Genomic DNA, 22323 nt, shown 5'->3' with positions numbered 1-22323 from the left:
TCCGGCAATGATGCGAACAGGACCAAAACAGTGCTGTGTTTGTTGTTGTTTCCCCATCAGAGGTTATGTGACCTGAGAGTGTGGGTTGAGCTGTTCTTATTGGGGCAGGACCAAGGCTGATTTGCATATGCTTTGCCCTCTTTGGTAGGACACCTTGAGCTATAAAAACATGGACTGGAGTACAGCTCAGATTAAATACCAGTGGCTAAGATTAATTCAACCATTTTACTAATCAGCGTTATAATTTTCTCTGCGGTACTCTCTGTATAACTTCACACAGAACGTGGTTGATTTGGAACACATCTTGGCCATGAACAACAGTATCTTCCTGGAAGAACAGTCTAATTTCCCAAACCTTCAATAGCTGATGTATGCTCCTTTGGAATACATCAGCAGACAGTGCCAGCCCAGAAGGAATTTAACAAAGTATATATGCCTCCAGAGTTTTAATTAATTATGTAAAAGGACAAGAACCAGGGTTTGTAGATGGAAAATAAATCGGTCAGGCTTACCAACCTTGCATCATTAGTTTAGCAAATTTTTCTCAGAAATGTCTCGTATGGTACTGATCCACCCATTTGTTTTTCTTGTGCTCGAGTTGATGACGGACGATTGTCTTGGAATAGTTAATTAAAAAAAATAAACTTTGGTGAGATGCTGTGAAATGGCAAAGACAACGAGTGCCTGGTGGCAGTGTGCAGCTCGGGCCCTTGCAAAAATGTTATTTAAAAATGAAGTAGAAGGCGCAGTGACAGAGACTTTTAAGGCACGGGCAAAGTGGGAAATTGCTTAGGACCTCCACTTTCTAAGTCATCTTTGTAAAGTGATCATTCTCAGTTTCTATCGCTTTGTCTCACTTTTATTTTTTTTCATAAAGAAACTCTCTCTTCCTGCCCCTGTTTATGACTCTCTCTACCTAGTGCAATATAAGGATTTTTGGGTCCCAGTCAAGACCTATTTCAGCAGTTTTTTGTGTGAAAGTTTAAGTATAATATTCTTTGGCATGATACCAGCTTGTTTTATCATAAAATAGGTAATAAAACTCAAATTCGTTCCAAACAGGGGGCCAAAAATATGTCTTGCCCAGGGCCCCAAAAACTCCTTAAGATGACTGTGCGGTTAACAGGGTGGGGTAAGCAAATCACAAAAAAGCTGCCTGTTAGAAGCGTACACCTGTTGTTCTCTCACAATCCGAAAAAATCAAAATAATAATAATAAATAAAGGGTGAAACCTTAAAGTGAGCGAGGAAAGCGATGCAGTCCCTTGGAGTGTTAAAAGCTACATCAAGGGTCTGATTTCGATGTCGGCGTAATTGCTTCCGCCTAACACCGACTCGGTCCTAGGACTGACAGACCTCTGGTCGGCGGTCCCGACCGCCTCATTAGGATGCGGCTGAACACTGTTCGGTCACATTCCTGCATTTCCCTATAGGAGCATGCATGACAGTCGTAAACCTGCCATAATACATGCTCTCATGGGGAAAAGGAAGGTGCAGTTCATCCCTGCACCCCATGGTAGGCACCTCAACGAGCCTGCCACGGGGTGCTGGGATCAACAGGGGGGCAACGTAGGTGCCCAACTGGAGCTTGCAAGCACAAGGGGGCCCCGCTGAGGGCCCCCAAGCATGCTTTCTGTCATGGTTTCCATGTCGGACAGGCCAGAATGGAAACTATGCTAGAAACCATGCAACGTAAACTCAAGGGCAGAAAGGCCCACCCTTGAGATTACTGGCCGGCTTCCGACTGGCCGACGGACTCCTGGAGCCCATCGGAAGCCAGCCGGAATGACCGTCCGGTTTACTTTCCGACCGCCTAATTCATAATTAGGCAGTCGGAAAGTAAACTGAGCGGCCCATTACGATGTGGCCGTGAAGGCTCCAACGGTCGATCTGAGCCTTTTCGGGCCTCATCGTAATCGGTCCCATAGTGTTGAAAGATGCATAAAAAGTAGTCCCCTCAAGTCAAAAGTGGAAGGTAACGGAGAAAGGGTCCAGAGGCTGAGTAGAGAAGAAAGCTATGAGTGGGGAAGTGAGACAGACAAGCAAGGCATCCAGTCATGACCAAGGGGGCTTCCCCAACGCCCACTCTCTCTACGTTGTATTTCAGACTATAGGTTTTTGACAACAGACTGCTGAAAATGTAGAATGAAACCTAAAAATAAATTACAAGACAGTAGGCAACTATACATGTACACAAAGGCGGCATGGCCACACAGATCGCAAACCAAACAAGGTAGTCAGTCACTTTATTGTTCATAATAGATACAAGGTGACAGGGCTGAATTGGTTAATAAGCGAGGCCCTTGAAGTAGCTTTTGCAAAGAATTGGAAATATAAGGTGTGCTGATGTGTCAAGGTGTGAGCATCTGCAGGGTCCGTGTCTTCATTGGCTCATAACATGTCTGTCCGATTGCCGCATTCCTGCTCTAAAAGTCTGTTTTGTTTCACTGTTGTTTACCGTCACGAAGACATGTTTTCCTGTTTACACAGTATAAAATGCAGGGTACGGATCCTTATTCCACAGTAGTCGCGTTTGTATTTGATGACTGATGTCTAACGTGCGAGATTTGAGATCATCGCTGGCAAATGCTATAATGGTTCTCCCCATTTCGTTTCCGTTTTCTCTCTCTCTCTCTCTCCTATGCACGCATCGCTTATGCATTCAGCCGGGCCGCAGAGGCGCGTAGCTCGTGATCGTATATGCACTCGAAGTTGACACTCGTGCTCTTAAGTGTATGCAAATTGCCCCTGACTGTAGCTACAGTTTATAAATAAAGGGACCAAATTGTCTGTTAAATTCTGCGCTAAGAATCCTGAACGGTTTGTCCTTTCCCCGGGGGGTGCCTGTCACGTGACACTGCTTTCACGCAGGGGAGCCAGGCCTCACGCGGGTAGCTGAAACACGGCTGAATAACATTCTATCGATGGGTTATGTCTTCCAGCTCCCGCCATGTGGACCCTCATCTGTGTTTCGGACTCTCCGAGGAGCAGTTTAACGAGGCCGCCCAGCTCTACCACAAGCTGCTTTCAGAAATCAAGTCTGGGAGACGGGCAAGTGATTCGGAGCACGACGACTCCACGTCCGATACCTCCCCGGTGTCCGTCACACCCAACAGCTCTGAGGAAGAGGACCAGTAGGAGGCACTGTTTCCCGCGCTTTTTTAAGGCCATGGCGCCTAAATTTATCAATCGTTTGGACATTGCATTGGATGTTCGGCTGTGTTCACATCATTGTGCATTTTCACTGTGATTTGACAAAATGTTCTTCCAACTCATGATAATCAATCAGCATGATCGAGGAAGGTTTTCTTCTGAAACCCTGGTGTGTTTTGGTGTGTGGCAAAAGCAGAGTATTCTATAGCCTGCATTTATTATATCAACAGTGTTTTGGTCAGCACAGAACTCAAGCTGCGCCCATCCTTCTTTACATTTTCAATGCAGCTGCACTGCCCTGTGTTATGACAACGTCCCCCAAACTGCCTGCCACAGTTTGGCCGGTGAAATTGTGCCGGTGGAAGCCGGTGGGTTTTCTCAGCACTTATTTCGGGGAACCTTTTACCACCTTCCACACTGTTCAGGCCAGCTGCTGCTTGAATTCGCTAAACTTCAGCAGATTAGTCTTTTTTTTATTTCAACAATCGTCTACGGAAATAGGAAAGCTGTTGTTTGCCATATGTTGTATTAGAAGCCCTTCTACTATTTCTACACACCATAATAAAAGTAAAGGAAGGAACGTGGCTCTACCTCTTGGACGGCATGTATGCAGCTCTCTGGCAGGCCTAATGTAGAGCTGGGAGGACAGAGATTAAGGACTGGCCAACATCCCTGGCGAACACCATCTCCTTCCTTAGTCTCAGGAACCCTGCTAACAATTTAGCTGCAGCTCTCCCCTGCTCTTCTCTTATTGTAAGCTCCACTTGAGACTCACAGGTGTCTTCTGCACGTTTTCTACTGCACTGACTCGATGAATTTCAGGTAACTAGTGCAAGTGAAATTCACTGTGCTGGTCTCTACTTTCAGCTGTGCTGATTATTATAAACTAATAAGCCATACAAATATTTGAATAATATTTAATGCAAGCAAAGGAAGTTTCAACTGTTATTGCCATTGGAATCACTTGATTTTCTAATGGCCTAGAAATATTCAGTTGCAGATGCTGCAGTTATCAAGCTTCACTTTGTGTTAGTAGGATGGGCTCAGACTTCAGGGATTTTTGTTTCTTAGAAAGGGCAAGAATTTCCGCAAATCCCTTTACATCCAGGCCTCTTTTGAAAAAGGCATTCGTAAACGGTGTTAAAGCCTAGGTCAATGAAACATCCCACTCTTATTGATTAAACCGTTCAGCACAATGCTACCTAGCGGTCACTTTTCTTTCTTTTTGACACAGTTCATGCAGCACAAGACCCCTGTACCATCAGATGAATTAAAGTATATCCATTGCACCCTCCAATTCACATCGAAGTCCAGGTTTACTGTTCTTTGTGCAACGGAGCACTGTGCATTGTGTTGCACTAAAGACAACATGCTGATCAGGTGATCAACTGCGCTCATGGTAAGGATGGCTGTTCTGCTTGATGCTCAGCCTTGTGTTATGGTGCAAATTGAAGCCATCAATGTCTAGTCTGTATTCTAAGTGCACCATCCAATTCAAGTTTCTGCGCAGACACCTGTTAAGATGTGTGCTTGAGTGTAGCATGCATTACAGATACATATATCTGGCAGTAAACACTTCACCCCTTGCTTACTCTAGACTCATCTGGCATTAGGATTTGGTGCAAAGCTACATTACACTACTTTAGTACATCTAGTTTTGCGCTAAAACAGATGGGCTACAGGGTATTGCAAACCAAGCATGCCCCCCTTTGCATAAATTGGTTTTTGCAAAGCAGTTTTGGTTCTGCACAAGGGTCCACTTTCAGCACAAAATTGCTTTTGTATACAAAAGTTGTTTGAGCTCTGCTTGTGATGAATGTGTCGAGTTAGCGTCAGCACAAATGTTTAGTAAATCTGTGCCACAGTATTTTTCAAGAAAAAAAAATGTTAGACAAATAAACCTAGACATCTATGAGAGACATCTGTGACAGCTGACTACCAATATGTAATTAAAGAACATTTCTTGCATTTCTTATCCATATTGAGCTCTATGCCTGTTTTGTGATCATGCACGTTTTAAAAGTTATGGAAAAATGTTACCTGACCAATAAAAGCCCGTGGGGCCCTGTTCCTTTAAAACAGCGTAATTATTGTCTGGGTTCTACACTAACAGCACTAAAGACTAGTACTTCTTAGTGGCTTCATTGGCGCTGCAGTCATAAAAGATTGGAGCCCACATGGGAAATTACAATAATTTAAAATAATTTTTAAGATCAACATTTAAGTTCTCGAAACTATTCCTCGTGGAGACATGAGGTGTAGCAGAAGCAGAAACAGAAAGAAGAATAGTTATTAACCAGTTGGTCAGCACTGTTTAACCCACAGTTAAAGTTAACATGTTAGGCCTTAAGTCCCCTTTATCTGTAGGCATACTTACCTTGGTCAGGAGAGCATGGTGTGGGGTCTCACCAGGACCTCCCTCAACCAAGAGGTCTAAACACACATTGGGGATCAGATAAATAGTCAGTGGACATTTCGGGCCTGATTTATAGTTTTGTGAATGGGTTACTCTGTCAAAAGCATGGCGGATATCCCGCCCTCCTCATTACAAATGCATTAAAGCCTATGGCACTTGTAATATGGTGGTCGGGATACCCATCACACACATTTGTGATGGAGTAGCCTGTCTATCAAACTCTATATCAAGCCCTTAGTAGCTAATCAAACAAAACCAGGGAGAAGGTAGGGTGTTCCGTTAACATACCTCCTTTTTCCAAATAGGGAAAATATTTTGGGTGATCGCTGCGAGACATATAAATGCCTTGTCAAGAATTTGCAGGTAGTCAGAAACACCAGGTAGGGAGGGAACTGATAAGCTAGAGGAACAAACAACACGTTTTACTAGACATGAGGAAATGAGACAATCTCTCTTCCTATTCATTTAAATATGTGTTTATTAGTTCACGGTCTTTGCCAGAAAGAAGGTTTACAGAATTATTACTTCCTTTTATCGGATTACAGTGTATTATAGCTCTATATATAAATTACCCCCAAATAGACTCCAATGCAGTTTACAATTATGCAATATATATTGTATATATGTATATATATATATATATATGTGTCCTTTTTTTATTTATATATATGTGTGTACACACACAACATAAAGGAAACAGAGAAAAAGAAACAGCAAAAAAAACAAGAGAAGCGTTTTTAATTCAACAGTCCAGCCGGTTAAGTGAAAATTACGACATGTAATTGTATAGTAAACAGTCACCTTTCTGTAATACCTATCTTTTTCTAATTCGAGACTCACATTGAATATGCACATGTCAAAATCAGCTTATGTATACCCAGAAGGAGCCAAAGCAGATCCAACATCAGAAAATTAACTCTCACAAATGGCTCAGAAAGTCGGACCATGTGAGTCTACGTAGTTTGAGTCTGCCTTGCAACAGGACTAGTTGGTATTTGCCACAAACATTTCAAAGGTCTTTCAATATCGTTTGCATAAAATTTAACACAAACATAACAGTATGTTTACAATTATGATGAATATAATACTTGCACCAGTCGCCATTAAGCTCATTGTCATCATATGGTGTTGATGGAGACAGCTGGGCATGCTTGAGCCACTTAGCAATACCTAAGTTTTGGGGATATTTTCCCCTCTCTTCTTACCTCGACAAGCAGCACTCAATTAGAGGAGAATAGAATACCACGGGTTCATGTCTATTTTCTTTGGTCTGTCTGAAAACTGCCGTTCATAATAAGAGCGGAAGCTAAGCATGTGTTCATGTGACTTCATTCAGACTAGAGGCAGCAAAACTTTTAATAGAAACCAGCAACCCCCCTCTCATCTCACACTGACTCTTACTTTGACAGCACTCCACTGCCTTACGGCTGGGTTTGCGCTAAAGAAATACCACATACTTTCAAGCATAAAAAGCTGCTCATTTTTGCCATGGTGTTACACTCTCTTAGCACCCTAGTTCTTCTTTAGAGCTCGGCTATGAAGCTACAGTAGAACATTGTGGAGTCTACTAAAAATATTGCTGTTGGAGAAATTATCTGTTTCGCTCAATATGTCGGATATTTAGATAGAGCAATCTGTACATAAATTTACAGAAATGTAACCTAATCTTATGGATCAGCTTGCCTTTTAATAGTTCCTGTTCCCTCTCCGAGATGGTGAATCATTCATAAAAATGGTCTGGCATGGGGGTGGTGGAGTTTCTGTGCTTTGAACAAGTTAAAAGCCAACACACCACAAGACATTTAACTTTTCATGAAATACAGTAGCACCTGTAGAAATCAATTTTGGTGATCAGCAATAGAAAAAGCACAAAAATGTACAATGTTGCAAAGTGTCCAGATTCAGAGATGGTCAACAACGAAATGCTGACTAATCGTTAGATGTGTTGAAGAATCTTCTCTTGTCCATCCTTCTCGTGGTAGGCTATAGGAGGCACCGTGACCCTGGATTGTAATGGAACCCCGGATTAAAAGTTATATACATTTCTATTCAGCCCAGCATAACCCCCCATTCTTTCCTTCTTATTCTAGGTATCTCATTTAGATCTGGTCATAAGGTATAAAAGTTGTGTTAAGTGTGCGTAGAGTGGATTTAGATTAATTTCCGGTGATTTTTTACTTAGAGAAGATATCACTGCCTCAAGAAATGTGGTTATAACTCTTTTCCGCTCTAGAAATCGATTTTTCTGTTATCACTAGCACAAAGGTGCATACTTTTAGGAGCTCGTAACAAGTTTTGACATTACTTCATTTGGAATTACCAATACCACAGTATTAAGTATTTACCCCTTTCAACATTACCCCTTCTTTACCAGTTGGGGAGATGGAAATCGTACCTTACATGCAGTGCTGATGTTGCACAAACGTTTACTACAAACATTGTACTTTTCTGACCAGTTTTCCCCATGCACATTTACATTTTTTTCCCTGCAAAATGTGCGTGGTGAAAACAATTCAGGAGTGTGGGAACTCCACAAAACTTGTAGCTTAAGGTGGCAACTCCTTTTCCACATGAATTGGGAATACAACAGGACACGGAATAATCACTAAAGTCGACTCTCAAAATGCTGACAGTTGAAAGTGCAGCAATATTAACTGAATAAATAAGAAGTTGTACTGCCCTAGGAATACATGTGTACACATCTGGTGCTCCAGGGGATTCACACACAACCTGATAGTTAAGTGGCATGGCAGGGTGCCAGGGGCCCTATTGTGAGAAAGACAAATGGGCCCCCAGATCACTGCATGTGTGGGAATATCCTTCAGTAATCAGGGTGCAGTGGATGCCTCAGGCGAATGACCCTGGTGCCACCGCACCTGCTGCGCCATTGTCAGATTGCTGGCTCATTGTAGAGGCTTCATGGCAAATCTGCTCAGACAATCAGCCTCCTGATTTGTGTGTGATAATTCATGTGCTATGATATTGCTCACTAGCGCCTGTTTAATTGTAGTGTGTAGTGTAATATCACATGCAACAGCACAGCAAAGTTTCACACCTTGGAGAGCAATAGGCCCTACTTATTATCTATGGGGATATGGGTACGCTCACTCTGCCCACTGCTGCCTGTACCTAACTAGTTACAGGTGTAATACAACACCTGACCTCGCTGCTCAGTGAAGTAGAAACTACTTCATTACTTAGTCCCCTCAACACACAAGCATCACAACACACCCGTAACAACACACGAGCGCTTTTTCATTTAAGATAAGCATTTAAACCTATTTATTGCATTTGTTAACGTTCATTAATTATTCAAGTTTCCCTCCCACCAGTTCTGTCACAGGGGCGTAGCTATCAATAGTGCAGCAGGTGCATTGACACCGATGCTCAGAGTGTGATGGGCACAGTTCACCCTAATTATTTATTTATTTTTCTACCAAACTAGGAGGTGGGTGGGGTAATATTCTTTCTTGCATTATGCCACTGGCGCCTTGGGAGGCGCATCTCTGTTGTAAGAAGGTGGTACGCTTGGAAAACTGATTAACCCTTTAACACTTTCTTTCCCCTAATAGAATGAACAATACTGCTGCTGACGTCACTTGCATAACAGAGGTGGCAGTATGTGCTGAATTCTCGGAACGGTGCTTGTTTTATTTAAAGACAAGCAATCCGCCGGCCTGCATACAATTTGTGTCATTAGTGAAATAAACAGTACACATCTGAACTAAAGAAAACAAGCAAGCGACGCTGAGTCAAAGGCACAGGCTGTAGGGAACGTGAATGAGGAAAGATTGTGCTCATGACCTATAGCTCTAATGCTGCCATCAGACTGTGTGGAAGAGCACTGCAAGGTATGGAGTTGGGTTAACAGGAAGGCAGGGAACATCTACATGTCAGAGTCATCATATTACTGCTCCGTTGGAAGGTGCAGGAGATGTCCACTTTGATGGATCCCAGAGGCCGGTCTCAACAGAGGTGTTTTCAGGGCTTTCCTGAATTTTAGAAAGTCACCTTTGTGGGAGATGTGACGACAGAGGGATTTCTTGATGATAAAATCTTAAACCAGTAGCATTTTACCATCAAGTTTGTGTCTCACCTAGGAAGGTGGCGAGGCTGAGCTTAGACATCAACTCCACGATATAGCTTCATCGTGTTGTGGAGCTAGGTGTCAGTACGCATTAGGTGAACGTTGTGAATCAGGCAAAAAACTTTAAATTCAACGCATTTGGGGGCATATCAGCAACAGACGGCCATAAATATCGCAAAGCGCGCTTAGCACTTTTATATTTATCGCCGTCTATCTCTGGAATTTATCGCCCGGTTAGCTCGTTATTAACAACGCGGTACTCCAGGGCAATAATATTCCAGCGATATCCAGGGAAATAAGCCAACATCGCTGGTATTCCAGCGATGTTGCACTGAAAACGGTGATAGCCTTGGTGATACGACCCTGTGGTCGTATCACCATAATCCACCTCCCATGTTAGGTATGCCTTAGTCAGGAATTTAACAGACGTTAAATTCCTGTGTTAAGGCATAGTTAACGCGATGATTATTATCGCTGAGGCTCTTTGCTGATATAGCGAAGCTGCCTTAGCGATAATTTCCCATGTAGTTTTCCCAGCCACACCTACTTTGCATCTCATTAGCGATATTTATCGCTGAGATGCCAGGCGTTGGTAATTCGGCAGCTAACATGCGCTAATGCATGTTAGCGCAGCCTTGTTGATAGGGCGTTAAAATTATCACCGCTTTAGCGGCAAAAAGTGCCACTAAAGCAGCGATAATGTCCTTGATGATATGCCCCTTGTTTAGGAGCCAATGAAGTGAAATCAAAGCTGTGTGCGGTGGTTGGTTTACATCCAGCCATGAATGGGGTGGGCCTCCTCACCTTCCACACTTTGCAGCTTCACCACCATCTTGTTTGGAAAATGTGCAAAGAATCTAATATGGTATTATATGCTGTTTGTATCCGCTATTAGGAGAAGGGCAGCTCTTCAGTAGCACATTAGAATGTCAATGAGGATAACCAGAAGGGACAAGGCATTTTTGGACACATTTGACACCTGATGAAATTCACCTCTGCAGTAGGGTCTGTTGGTGAACCCATCTGACAGGAGCAACATCACCTACACATCTTGCCTGCACCTCCAATTGTCTGCAGCTATATTACTTCAAATGTCTTACTTGTCTTCGGTTGTCTGATGCTGCACCGGCACACACATCTTGCCCATGCATCTGTCTAGAACTACATCAACCCACATGCTCTAATCCTAGGAGCCACACTACTGCACTGTCCTGCCCCCACAATGGTAATGCACAATATTTGCACAACTCTTTCCTCCCAACCACACACAGCATGTGCAAGGACCCTCTAGAAGCACTCATCATGCACCAGAACTGTTCTGCATCACTTCAGACGTTTCGCTTTTGCCATTGACATACAAACATTGTTGCCCTGACAGTACAGGCCCCTGTAGTGTGCACCCGGCCATCCGTATGTAAGAAGTGATCAATACATTGCATTTTCAGAAAAGACGAGGGAACGCCTTGTGGTGTTCTCCCCTATTGCAGTCATGAGATAAAAGTTCTATGTGCCATAGAACTTGGAATGTGTTGGACTCTGTGTCTCATCTGGCAGTTGCTGACCGGCTGTTGACAGATGAGGTGTTTACAATAAACCTCTGCTGTTAATCTTCTGCGTGTGTCCTGTCTATTTGAAGATCTTTTACTGGCGACGAGCGAGGGACGTCTTAAATATAGCAACACTTTAACATCAGGTTGTTTATACAGGAAATGTACTGATGCTGCCGTGAAATGGTGACTGTTGTAAGGAATATACTTTGAAGAAGTGAGCCAAGGTTTTGGACTTTCTTCTCAAGGCGTGCAGGTGGATCGGACCCGCAAGGTACTGTAACATACCATTTTCATTGTGTAGTTGTGTGCACGGGGGTTGTCAGAGCAGCATGTTACTGCCGCGAGCACACAGTTAAAGTCAGCGCTGTGAGGGGTTTTGGCACACGATTGGCGTGTAACTGTTTGCTGCGCAGATTAAATGATTGCTTGAGGCATTGTTGCTCGGCGCGCGAGTGGCGCGAGGAAGGTTCGGCACGGGATCAGCATGAGGAGTGCTTTAGTTGAAGTGTTCTTTCTGCGTGTGTTTCATATTGAAAGAGACACGTAGTGTCTTAAGCCCAACCGCAAAGGAAATTTGAGTAAACATTATTGTACATTGGTTTTAATAAAAGGAAGGTAAAAAGAAAAATTACCTTCGTTTTTTGACAAGAGAGCAAGAATCTTCGGTGGCTTCCTTAGCTCCAGCAGTTCAGTCTGGCTCAATCTGAGACTACTTGTCGGATCCACGCTCAGCGAGGAAGCCAATCAGGAACGAGTGTGTCATCTATGCACTTTGGGAGGAGTGGCAACAGTGACACACACACCAGGAAGTGTATTTTTCAACCTCATGTTTATTAATTATAAAACCAGAAAACAAGGGAAGAAATTCGGGATCAATTTGTTCTAAAGTGTAGGGAGGATAACATTTGTGAGGAATTGCGGCTTAAGGATGAACCACTATTAGAAGAGGTAAGTTCTGTAGCAAAAAAGGTTTAACACATGTTGAAATGTGTAACTGAATTGAGGTGTGAGAAAAGAAATATACAACCATCTGTAGAAAAGGTGCAAAAAGATGTATGTCTTGTAAAAAATAAAAATTCACCCACAAAGGAAACAGTGAAGGAGGATGTTTCTATTAATTCATTTCAATGCATTAGTTGTGGGAGATCTGGCCACAAAGCAAATTATAAAAACTATCCTGCCTTGAGCATGATTTGTCATGGTTGTGGTAAAAAGGGTAATTTTATAAGATTTTGCAGATCTAAACAGAATAGGTTTCAGAACAAAGATATAAGAGAGGTAATATGTCAAGTCAATGAATTCAAATGTAATGGTCTTCCTATGGGAAGAGTAAGAGTTGATGAAGTTGATCTTGAAATGACATTTGATTCATGCTCTCATCTTACTATTATTTCTAAAGAAACCTTCTGCAAGCGGTTTCAAGAAAAAAACAGCTTACATAAAATGGATCTAATTCTGGGGGGTTATGGTGGCCAACCTATAAGTATGTTGGGGTATTTAAATGCATGTATTGAAATGGAAAAGAAGTTGATTGTGGGAAAAATCTACGTGTCGAAACAGGGCGATGGTTTACTTGGGCGGCCACATCAACGTTTGTTGGGTGTTATGCTAAATCCTAATGCTGAACCTCAGGTACAGATTCAAGGAGTTGAAAGCAAATCTAATGATTTTGTGGCATCATTTGCAGTTATTTAAAGAAGACTTAGGATGTTTAAAAGGGTATAAACATTGTATCAAACTGAACAAGCATTGGCATAGTCAATAGGTCTCGCTTTTGGGACCTTCTAAGTTTTTAGTTATGCAGCACAATATCCTTGGTGCAACCACATCAACTGTTGCATGGCTAAACACTTATAATGTCCCAAAGGTGAGACGTATTGGCTATGCCAATGCTTGGTGTGGTTGTGTATGTGGTTGTGTGTGTGTGGTTGTGCGTGTGTGTGTGTGTGTGGTTGTGTGTGTGGGTGTGGTTGTGAGTGCGGGTGCAGTTGTGGGTGCGGTTGTGGGTGTGTGTGTGGATGTGCGGTTGGGTGTGGTTGTGTGTTTGGTTGTGTGTATGTGGTGTGTGGTTGTGGTTGTGTGTGGTTGTGTATGTGGTTGTGTGTGTGCGGCTGTGTGTGGTTGTGTGTGTGTGTGGTTGTGTGTGTGGTTGTATGTGTGGTTGTATGTGTGGTTGTATGTGTGCTTGTGTGTGGTTGTGTGTGTGGTTGTGGTTGTGTGTTTGGTTGTGTGTGGTTGTGGTTGTGTGTGTGGTTGTGGTTGTGTGTGCGGTTGTGTGTGCGGTTGTGGGTGCGGGTGTGGTTGTGGGTGTGTGTGTGGATGTGTGGTTGTGTGTGGTTGTGTGTGTGGTTGTGTATGTGTGTGTGTGGTTGTGTGTGTGGTTGTGTGTGTGGTTGTGTGTGGTGTGGTTGTGTGTGTGTGTGGTGTGTGTGTGGTTGTTTGTGTGGTTGTGTGTGTGTGGTTGTGTGTGTGGCTGTGTGTGTGGCTGTGTATGTGGTTGTATGTGTGGTTGTGTGTGTGGGTGTGTGTGTGGTTGTGTGTGGTTGTGTGTGTGTGGTTGTGTGTGTGTGGTTGTGTGTGTGTGTGTGGTTGTGGTTGTGTGTGTGGTTGTGTGTGTGGTTGTGTGTAGTTGTGTGTGTGGTTGTGTGTGTGGTTGTGTGTGTGTGGTTATGGTTGTGTGTGGTTGTGTGTGTGGTTGGGTGTGTGTGGTTGTGTGGTTGTGTATGTGGTTGTATGTGTGGTTGTGTGTGTGGTTGTGTGTGTGGTTGTGTGTGGTTGTGTGCAGTTGTGTGTGTGTGTGTGGTTGTGTGTGTGTGTGTGTAGTTGTGTGTTTGGCTGTGTGTGTGGTTGTGTGTGTGGTTGTGTGTGTGCGGTTGTGTGTGTGGTTGTGTGTGTGCGGTTGTGTGTGTGGTTGTGTGTGTGGTTGTGGTTGTGTGTGTGTGTGTGTGTGGTTGTGGTTGTGTGTGTGGTTGTGGTTGTGTGGTTGTGGGTGTGGTTGTAGTGTGTGTGGTTGTGTATGTGTGTGTGGTTGTGTGTGGTTGTGTGTGTGGTTGTGTGGGTGTGGTTGTGTGTGTGGTTGTGTGTGTGGTTGTGTGCGGTTGTGTGTGGTGTTGTGTGTGTGGTTGTGTGGTTGTGTGGGGTTGTGTGTGTGGTTGTGTGTGTGTGTGGTTGTGTGTATGGTTGTGGTTGTGTGTGGCTGTGTGTGTGGTTGTGTGTGCTTGTGTGTGTGCTTGTGGTTGTGTGTGGTTGTGTGGTTGTGGTTGTGTGTGTGGTTGTGATTGTGTGGTTGTGATTGTGTGGGTGTGTGTGGTTGTGGTTGTGTGTGTGTGGTTATGGTTGTGTGTGGTTGTGTGTGTGGTTGGGTGTGTGTGGTTTGGTGGTTGTGTATGTGGTTGTATGTGTGGTTGTGTGTGTGGTTGTGTGTGCAGTTGTGTGTGTGTGTGTGGTTGTGTGTGTGTGTGTGTAGTTGTGTGTTTGGCTGTGTGTGTGGTTGTGTGTGTGGTTGTGTGTGTGCGGTTGTGTGTGTGGTTGTGGTTGTGTGTGTGGTTGTGGTTGTGTGTGTGTGTGTGTGTGGTTGTGGTTGTGTGTGTGGTTGTGGTTGTGTGGTTGTGGGTGTGGTTGTAGTGTGTGTGGTTGTGTATGTGTGTGTGGTTGTGTGTGGTTGTGTGTGGTTGTGGGTGTGGTTGTGTGGGTGTGGTTGTGTGTGTGGTTGTGTGTGTGGTTGTGTGCGGTTGTGTGTGGTGTTGTGTGTGTGGTTGTGTGGTTGTGTGGGGTTGTGTGTGTGGTTGTGTGTGTGTGGTTGTGTGTGTGTGTGGTTGTGTGTATGGTTGTGGTTGTGTGTGGCTGTGTGTGTGGTTGTGTGTGCTTGTGTGTGTGGTTGTGGTTGTGTGTGGTTGTGGTTGTGTGCTTGTGGTTGTGTGTGTGGTTGTGATTGTGTGGTTGTGATTGTGTGGTTGTGTGGCTGTGGTTGTGTGGGTGTGGTTGTGTGTGTGGTTGTGTGTGTGGTTGTGTGTGTGGTTGTGGGTGTGGTTGTGTGTGTGGTTGGGTGTGTATGTGTAAGGTTGTGTGTGTGGTTGTGGCTGTGTGTGTGTGGCTGTGGTTGTGTGTGTGTGGTTGTGTGTGTGGTTATGGTTGTGTGTGTGGTTGTGTGTGTTGTGTGTGGTTGTGTGTGTTGTGTGTGTGGTTGTGTGTGTGGTTGTGGTTGTGTGTGTGTGTGGTTGTGTGTGTGTTTGTGGGTGTGGTTGTGTGTGTGTGTGGTTGTGTGTGGTTGTGTGTGTGCTTGTGTGTGTGTGGTTGTGTGTGTGTGTGGTTGTGGTTGTGTGTGTGGTTGTGTGTGTGGTTGTGTGTAGTTGTGTGTGTGGTTGTGTGTGTGTGGTTGTGTGTGTGGTTGTGTGTGTGGTTGTGTGTGGTTGTGGTTGTGTGTGTGGTTATGGTTGTGTGTGGTTGTGTGTGTGGTTGGGTGTGTGTGGTTGTATGGTTGTGTATGTGGTTGTATGTGTGGTTGTGTGTGTGGTTGTGTGTGGTTGTGTGCAGTTGTGTGTGTGTGTGGTTGTGTGTGTGTGTCTGTGGTTGTGTGTTTGGCTGTGTGTGTGTGGTTGTGTGTGTGGTTGTGTGTGTGGTTGTGTGTGTGTGCGGTTGTGTGTGTGGTTGAGGTTGTGTGTGTGGTTGTGGTTGTGTGTGTGTGTGTGTGTGTGTGGTTGTGTGGTTGTGGTTGTGTGTGGTTGTGGGTGTGGTTGTGGGTGTGGTTGTAGTGTGTGTGGTTGTGTATGTGTGTGTGGTTGGGTGTGGTTGTGTGTGGTTGTGTGTGTGGTTGTGTGGGTGTGGTTGTGGGTGTGGTTGTGTGTGTGGTTGTGTGTGTGGTTGTGTGGGGTTGTGTGTGGTGTTGTGTGTGTGGTTGTGTGGGGTTGTGTGTGTGGTTGTGTGTGTGTGGTTGTGTGTGTGTGTGGTTGTGTGTATGGTTGTGGTTGTGTGTGGCTGTGTGTGTGGTTGTGTGTGCTTGTGTGTGTGCTTGTGGTTGTGTGTGGTTGTGGTTGTGTGTGTGTGGTTGTGTGTGTGGTTGTGTGTGTGGTTGTGTGTGTGGTTGTGATTGTGTGGTTGGGTGTGGTTGTGTGGGTGTGGTTGTGTGGGTGTGGTTGTGTGTGTGGTTGTGTGTGTGGTTGTGTGTGTGGTTGTGTGTGGTTGTGGGTGTGGTTGTGGGTGTGGTTGGGTGTGTATGTGTATGGTTGTGTGTGTGGTTGTGTGTGATTGTGTGTGTGGCTGTGGTTGTGTGTGTGTGGCTGTGTGTGTGGTTATGGTTGTGTGTGTGGTTGTGTGTGTTGTGTGTGGTTGTGTGTGTGGTTGTGGTTGTGTGTGTGTGTGGTTGTGTGTGTGTTTGTGGCTGTGGTTGTGTGTGTGTGTGGTTGTGTGTGTGTGTGGTTGTGTGTGTTGTGTGTGGTTGTGTGTGGTTGTGTGTGTGTGGTTGTGTGTGGTTGTGGTTGTGTGTGTGGTTGTGTCTGGGGTTGTGTGTGGGGGTGTGTATGTGTGGTTATGGGTGGGGGTGTGTATGTGTGGTTGGGGGTGTGGTTGTGGTTGTGTATGTGTGTGTGTGGTTGTGTGGTTGTGTGTGTGTGTGGTTGTATGTGTGGTTGTGTGTGTGTGGTTGTGTGTGTGTGTGGTTGTGCTTGTGGTTGTGTGTGTGGTTGTGGTTGTGTGTGTGGTTGTGTGTGTGACAGTAATACTAAAAGCATCTCAAAATAAAGGAACACAAACATCGAGTTTGTGGAAAGAGAAAGCACGTTGTAAGTCAAACGGGCGCAGCAAAGCATTAACACAACAACATGTTCTTTGATGTTTGATGTTCTTTGAACGAGAACATCAAAGGGGCGCCGCGAAAGTGATCGCGGACGAAAGTGAAAGTGATCACAAGCGCTTAATGAGCATGACGATGTTTGCCAGCCTCTGCTCCTAAGAGCGCGCCCGTGCACATGCACTGTAGCTCTAGGCTGGCCATGGTAGCATTTTTTGAGCCCTCACAAAAAGTCTCGCCAGACCAGCGCATGCGCTGGGTCAGGCGAGACCTAAAAAATAGGGCTGTGCCCTCGGTAGCCAAAGTAAGGAGAATTCCTATTGCATTACAGGAGAAGGTAGAACAGGAATTAGATTAGCTTTTTAAACAAGAAATCATCACCCCTGTGGAAGCCTCTGAGTGGTTGGCACCAGTTGTCGTTGCCAACAAACCAAATGGTGACAAAATAGACTTTGTGTGGACCTCAGGTCACTAAACAAGGAGGTTGTAGTTGATACGTTTCCACTGCCAAATATAGATGAAATCACGTCTATTTTAAGCGGTGCTAAATTTTTCACGACTCTTGATCTCAATCAGGCATATCACCAAATTGAGCTAACTCAGAACTCACAAGATTTGACGGCACTCCCATGGGTGCGTTCAAGTATAAAAGAATGCCGTTTGGTTTAGTGAGTGCTGCCTCAGTTTTTCAGAGAGTCATGTCTTCTATCTTAAAAGGTGTCCAAGGGGTCAAATGTTATCAAGATGACCTATTAATATTTGGTTTGACTCAACAGGAACATGATATCAGAGCGAGGGTAGTCTTAGAGAAACTTGAAAATGCTGGCCTCACATTGAAATTTGAGAAATGCAAGTTTTCAGTTCAAGAGGTGAACTATTTGGGTCATCGCATCACGGCAATGGGTGTTATTCCTAAGAAGGAATTGGTGGATACCATTCTCAAATTGGCATCTCCAAAAACAAAAGAGGAAGTTGTCTCGTTCTTAGGAATGGTTGAATTTTATGGAAAGTTCATAAATAATTTGGCAAGCAAATCCAACAATATGAGTCAGTTGCTTGGTAAAAATAAGGAGTTTGTTTGGTCTCATGAATGTCAAAAGGAGTTTTTAGAGTTGAAGGAGAATTTGAAATATGCTACTAAATTACAGGCTTTTATTCCAGGCATGGAAACTACTGTGGTTACAGATGCAAGCTCTAAAGGTTTAGGAGCAATTTTAAAACAAACAAGGGATGGTAAGGAACAACTCATTGCTTGTGTATCGAGAAGTTTACGTGGTGCGGGGTTAAACTACTCTGTAATTGAAAGAGAAGCATTGGCCATTTACTGGGCACTTAATAAGTTTCACAATTTTATTTGGGGAACTCATTTCAAAGTATGTTCAGATCACAAACCTCTAAAAGAATTTTTTTCCAAGAAGGGTCTCGATTTTATATCCTGCTTACAGGATTTTAACTTTGTTGTTGAGCATCTGCCAGGTGTTGATAATGTAACAGCAGATTGTCTGTCCCGTTTTGTATGTGATGTACAGATTTTGGAAGATAGCCTGGAGGATGAAGTTAGTGTTTGTGAAATAACTTCTGGCATTATTAATGAAGAGGAATGGAAAGAAGAAGTACAAAGAGGTATTGAGTTGATGAAAGTTATAAACATGTTTCAATCTGAAAATATGTGGGGTAGATACTTGTCAAAAACTTGGCGTATGATTGCTGACGAATTGTCTGTTGACAAAGGTATCTTGTTAAGAGGTACAAAGTTAGTCTCTCCTTTGTCTCTAAAGAAGAAAATAATTTAGGAAGCTCATCAGGGACACTTGGGCACTGTGAAAACCATGGAAAGGTTGAGAGCTAGTTTCTGGTGGCCTGGAATGGATTTGGAGATTGAACGAGAAGTCAGAGAGTACATTCAATGTAAAGTCAGTGATAAAATTCTTACCCTTCGGACTTTACCTATGGTCTGTCGAAGGTTACCTAATAGTCCCTGGGAAGATATCGCCATAGACATTATCGAGACACTTAGTGGTGACCACGTTACACCTTATTAGTTTTGATTGATCTTTACTCTAGATGGGTGGAGGTCTCCTGTGTGTCAGATGTGACTTCTACATGTGTAATTTCCTTTTTGCAAGATGTTTTCAGAAGAGAAGGTTTTCCTAAAACCCTTTTGTCAGATAATGGTCCTCAATTTTGTTCCAGGAAAATGGAAGATTTCTTGATGACATGTGGTATTCAACACAAAAAGTGCTCAATTTATCATCCTGAAGCCAATGGTGCTGTTGAAAGGTTTAATAGGGTGATAAAAGAGACTATTCAACTGTCTAGAGTGAACTCCTTAAATTGGAAGTAAGAATTACAAAAACGTATTCTGGCTCATTGTTTCACTCCTCACACCTCTACTCGAAAGTCTCCTTTTGAGTTGTTCAAAGGTAGGACTCCCAACACCAAGTTGTGCCCAGGTTGGATGACTTGGAGTAAAGGTGTAAAGGATAACAGTGTGGGAGTTTGGAGACAAAGAGAGGAAAGATTACAACTCAAAAATAAAAATAATTATGACGAAAGAAAAAGGGTTAAGCAGATTGTTGCAAGAGTAGGTGATGTTGTGCGAGTGAAGGCTCCCGTAGGTGCATTGTCATGGTCCAAATACACAAAAACCTTTCATGTTATAAAATGTTTTAAAAATGCTGTCAAATTGGAAGATGGAAGAATTTGGAATCTGAGTCGTGTGCTTATTCTCAAGTCTAATCCTGAAATGGAAATGGATAAGAAAGATAAACTTGAAGACTCTGTTAGTTTGTCTTGTCCGGATCCTAGACGAAGTGGACGAAAAACAACCATGCCATCCTACCTGAAGGATTATATTAACTAGTTGCTTTTCTTTATGTTTTGTAACCTTGTGTTTCCCACACTCTTCATTGTTGGAAGGGAGATTTGCGGTGTTCTCCTCTATTTCATTCATGAGATGAAAGTTGTATGTTCCATAGAACTTGGAATGTATTTGACTCTGTGTCTCATCTGGCAGTTGCTGACCGGCTGCTGACGGATGAGATGTTTACAATAAACCTCTGCTGTTAATCTACTGTGTGTGTCCTGTCTATTTGAAGATCTTTTACGCCTTTCCCAGAAACCATTCTGAATAAACTTCTGAAAGTTTCCCACAAGAATAAGGAACACTTTTTTTTAACACAGACTTATGGGGAGTTTCTTCTATTGATGTTTTCAGAACGTGGAGCGGAGCGATGTTCAATTGCTCCAGGCTAACAACAACACTGAAGGGCCTGCTGAAGCACTGTTGGCCTACCTTGCTGCCACTACTACTGACATTGCCTTTGAGGAAGTCACCAGTTAGCCCACTCAAACCAGGCGTGCAGATACAGTCCCCTTAAACCAGAGAAGGCTTTCCTGGGAGACTATTACTATAATTGTAGGCATGTTGAGTGATGAATCTGGCACACAAACTTCCTCCCTGTACAATTTGTAGCTCTTATGATCTTAGTTGAGCCTGGTGCTCTGGTGTAGGTCCAGCATCTGGTTGGTTTTGAGCTGGCTGAATCAAAAAGGAGCTGGGACTAAAGCAAGCCCTTTTTGTATGTCGACCTGCACCTGCTTATTGAGGGCAGACTACTGTCTTCTGCTCTCTACATCGAGGTTGGTGAGGAGCCACTGAGCCAGGTTATTTGAAGTTCCATTTTAAGGAACTGAAACCACAAATCCCTTAATCAGGACACAGGTTTATCTTCCTGGCTATAATAGCTCACTTTTCTAATACTCTAAGAAACTGTCGCTTTGTTAGCAGGTTGCAGGTGTACTCAATTTTCAACTGCCAATCTATTTAATTTTGTTCATCTTGCTTTTGGTGTTCATGATCATTAGAATCACAAACAAAAAAGGTCTGTAAATCCATTACAAAGTATTGTTTACAAGAACTTACACACTACTCTGTTAGTTACTGAAAATGCATATAAATATTAATGGAAAATATTTTTATTCATGGAAAATGCCCATATGTTCAATAATTGTTTCTTCTATTTAATTCAAAAGCAACTCTCCCATTGTGCTCATGCCAAATTCATAATCCATCAGGTCAAAATTCCAATCCGCTATATTTGTTTAATGTTCTCCTGGTGTTAAAATTCCACCTACCAACATGTTTTTCGTCCAGTAGACAGATAGTGAAATGTGACTTATTCAGGACTTTTTTTTTTTAATTAAAATCCATATATTACATAAATTAGCATCTTAATATTCATACATCAAAATTCATCAATAAGATCAGATTAGCTGGCCTTATAATTTAGCATAAAACACCTAATCAAAAATTGAACAAGCTGACAAATCAAATCAGAAACTGCATTTTAAATCCAACGAGATAAAACACATATTGTCTTAAAACAAAGTCCAGTGACTATATTCCCATCAATTTTAAACATATACTCAGATCTGCATTCCTAAAATATGAACCAAGTGAAAACATATATCAAAAGTGTAACTAGATCCTATATAGTTTACCAAGATCGCAAAAACTATTTTAAACGAAATACAGTGCTACTACCTTTTTCCTAAGAATCATAAAAGTCAGAATGCCACTGATGAAAATTCCAATACTGATTCTGGACTTACTCAGGACTTGAATAAATTAATAGCACATTTAAGTGTAATCCTAAATCAGGATTCTTCCAGAGGAACAAAGATTCTCAAAGGTCCACTTATTCAGAACCTCAAGTAACAGTTCAGACCGGGGGGGGAAGGGGGGGGGGATGTCCCATTGTGTATGTTCAGGGGAGACTGGTATCCCATTGTTTATGCTCAGTAGAGAGTGGTATCTGCCTCAGGAGGAGTATACACATTGGAATTCTACTCACTGGCCTGAATTGCTTCTGAATACTGCAACGGCACAATGCCACAACACATCACAACAATCACTGGCAAAGTCATTATGTCTCATCCATGAAACCTCTCGACTTATTCAATACTTTGTTTTGTCTCCTAGAGGGCTGGCCAAACGCGGTGACCATGTTTGAATGCAGAAACTAGAAAGACTTGAATTCTTTGCTCCCATCTTCCTTTAACTATTCCAAAAAACGCTGCAACTTATTCAGAAGTTTCCATTAGCGTTCCAGTCCAAACAGTTACCACTGCAATAGATGCTAAAATACCACGGTCCCTTCTTTACATCTTTATGTACCAGCCAGCTTAAAATAAACTCATAAATCATGCCCCGAAGGAGCACTTTCCAAGCAGCCTACATATGAACCAGCCCTTAGCCCTCTTCACCCTAACATGCACACAGGGAATGGAAACTTGGCAACCAAAAACACTTTTCTGAAACAATAACTGCA

At 43.2% G+C, this 22323-nt stretch overlaps 1 protein-coding gene across 2 annotated transcripts in view; it reads left to right on the top strand.

Annotated features, from left to right (window-relative positions):
- The window catches only part of VWA3B (von Willebrand factor A domain containing 3B), a 983684-nt gene extending 978453 nt beyond the window's left edge, over positions 1-5231 (top strand). For both annotated transcript variants that reach the window (XM_085622889.1, XM_085622888.1), the window contains one exon: positions 2942-5231. In XM_085622889.1, coding sequence (XP_085479015.1) covers positions 2942-3137 — 196 coding nt within the window. In that variant the 3' untranslated portion in view covers positions 3138-5231. The remainder of the gene's footprint in view (positions 1-2941) is intronic.
- The last annotated feature ends 17092 nt before the right edge of the window (positions 5232-22323 follow it).

This window comes from Triturus cristatus, chromosome 8, assembly GCF_964204655.1.
Source record: "Triturus cristatus chromosome 8, aTriCri1.1, whole genome shotgun sequence".
In the NCBI taxonomy this organism is placed as follows: domain Eukaryota; kingdom Metazoa; phylum Chordata; class Amphibia; order Caudata; family Salamandridae; genus Triturus; species Triturus cristatus.
Note: the sequence above shows the minus strand (reverse complement) of the source record. Positions and strands in the feature narration are given on the sequence as shown.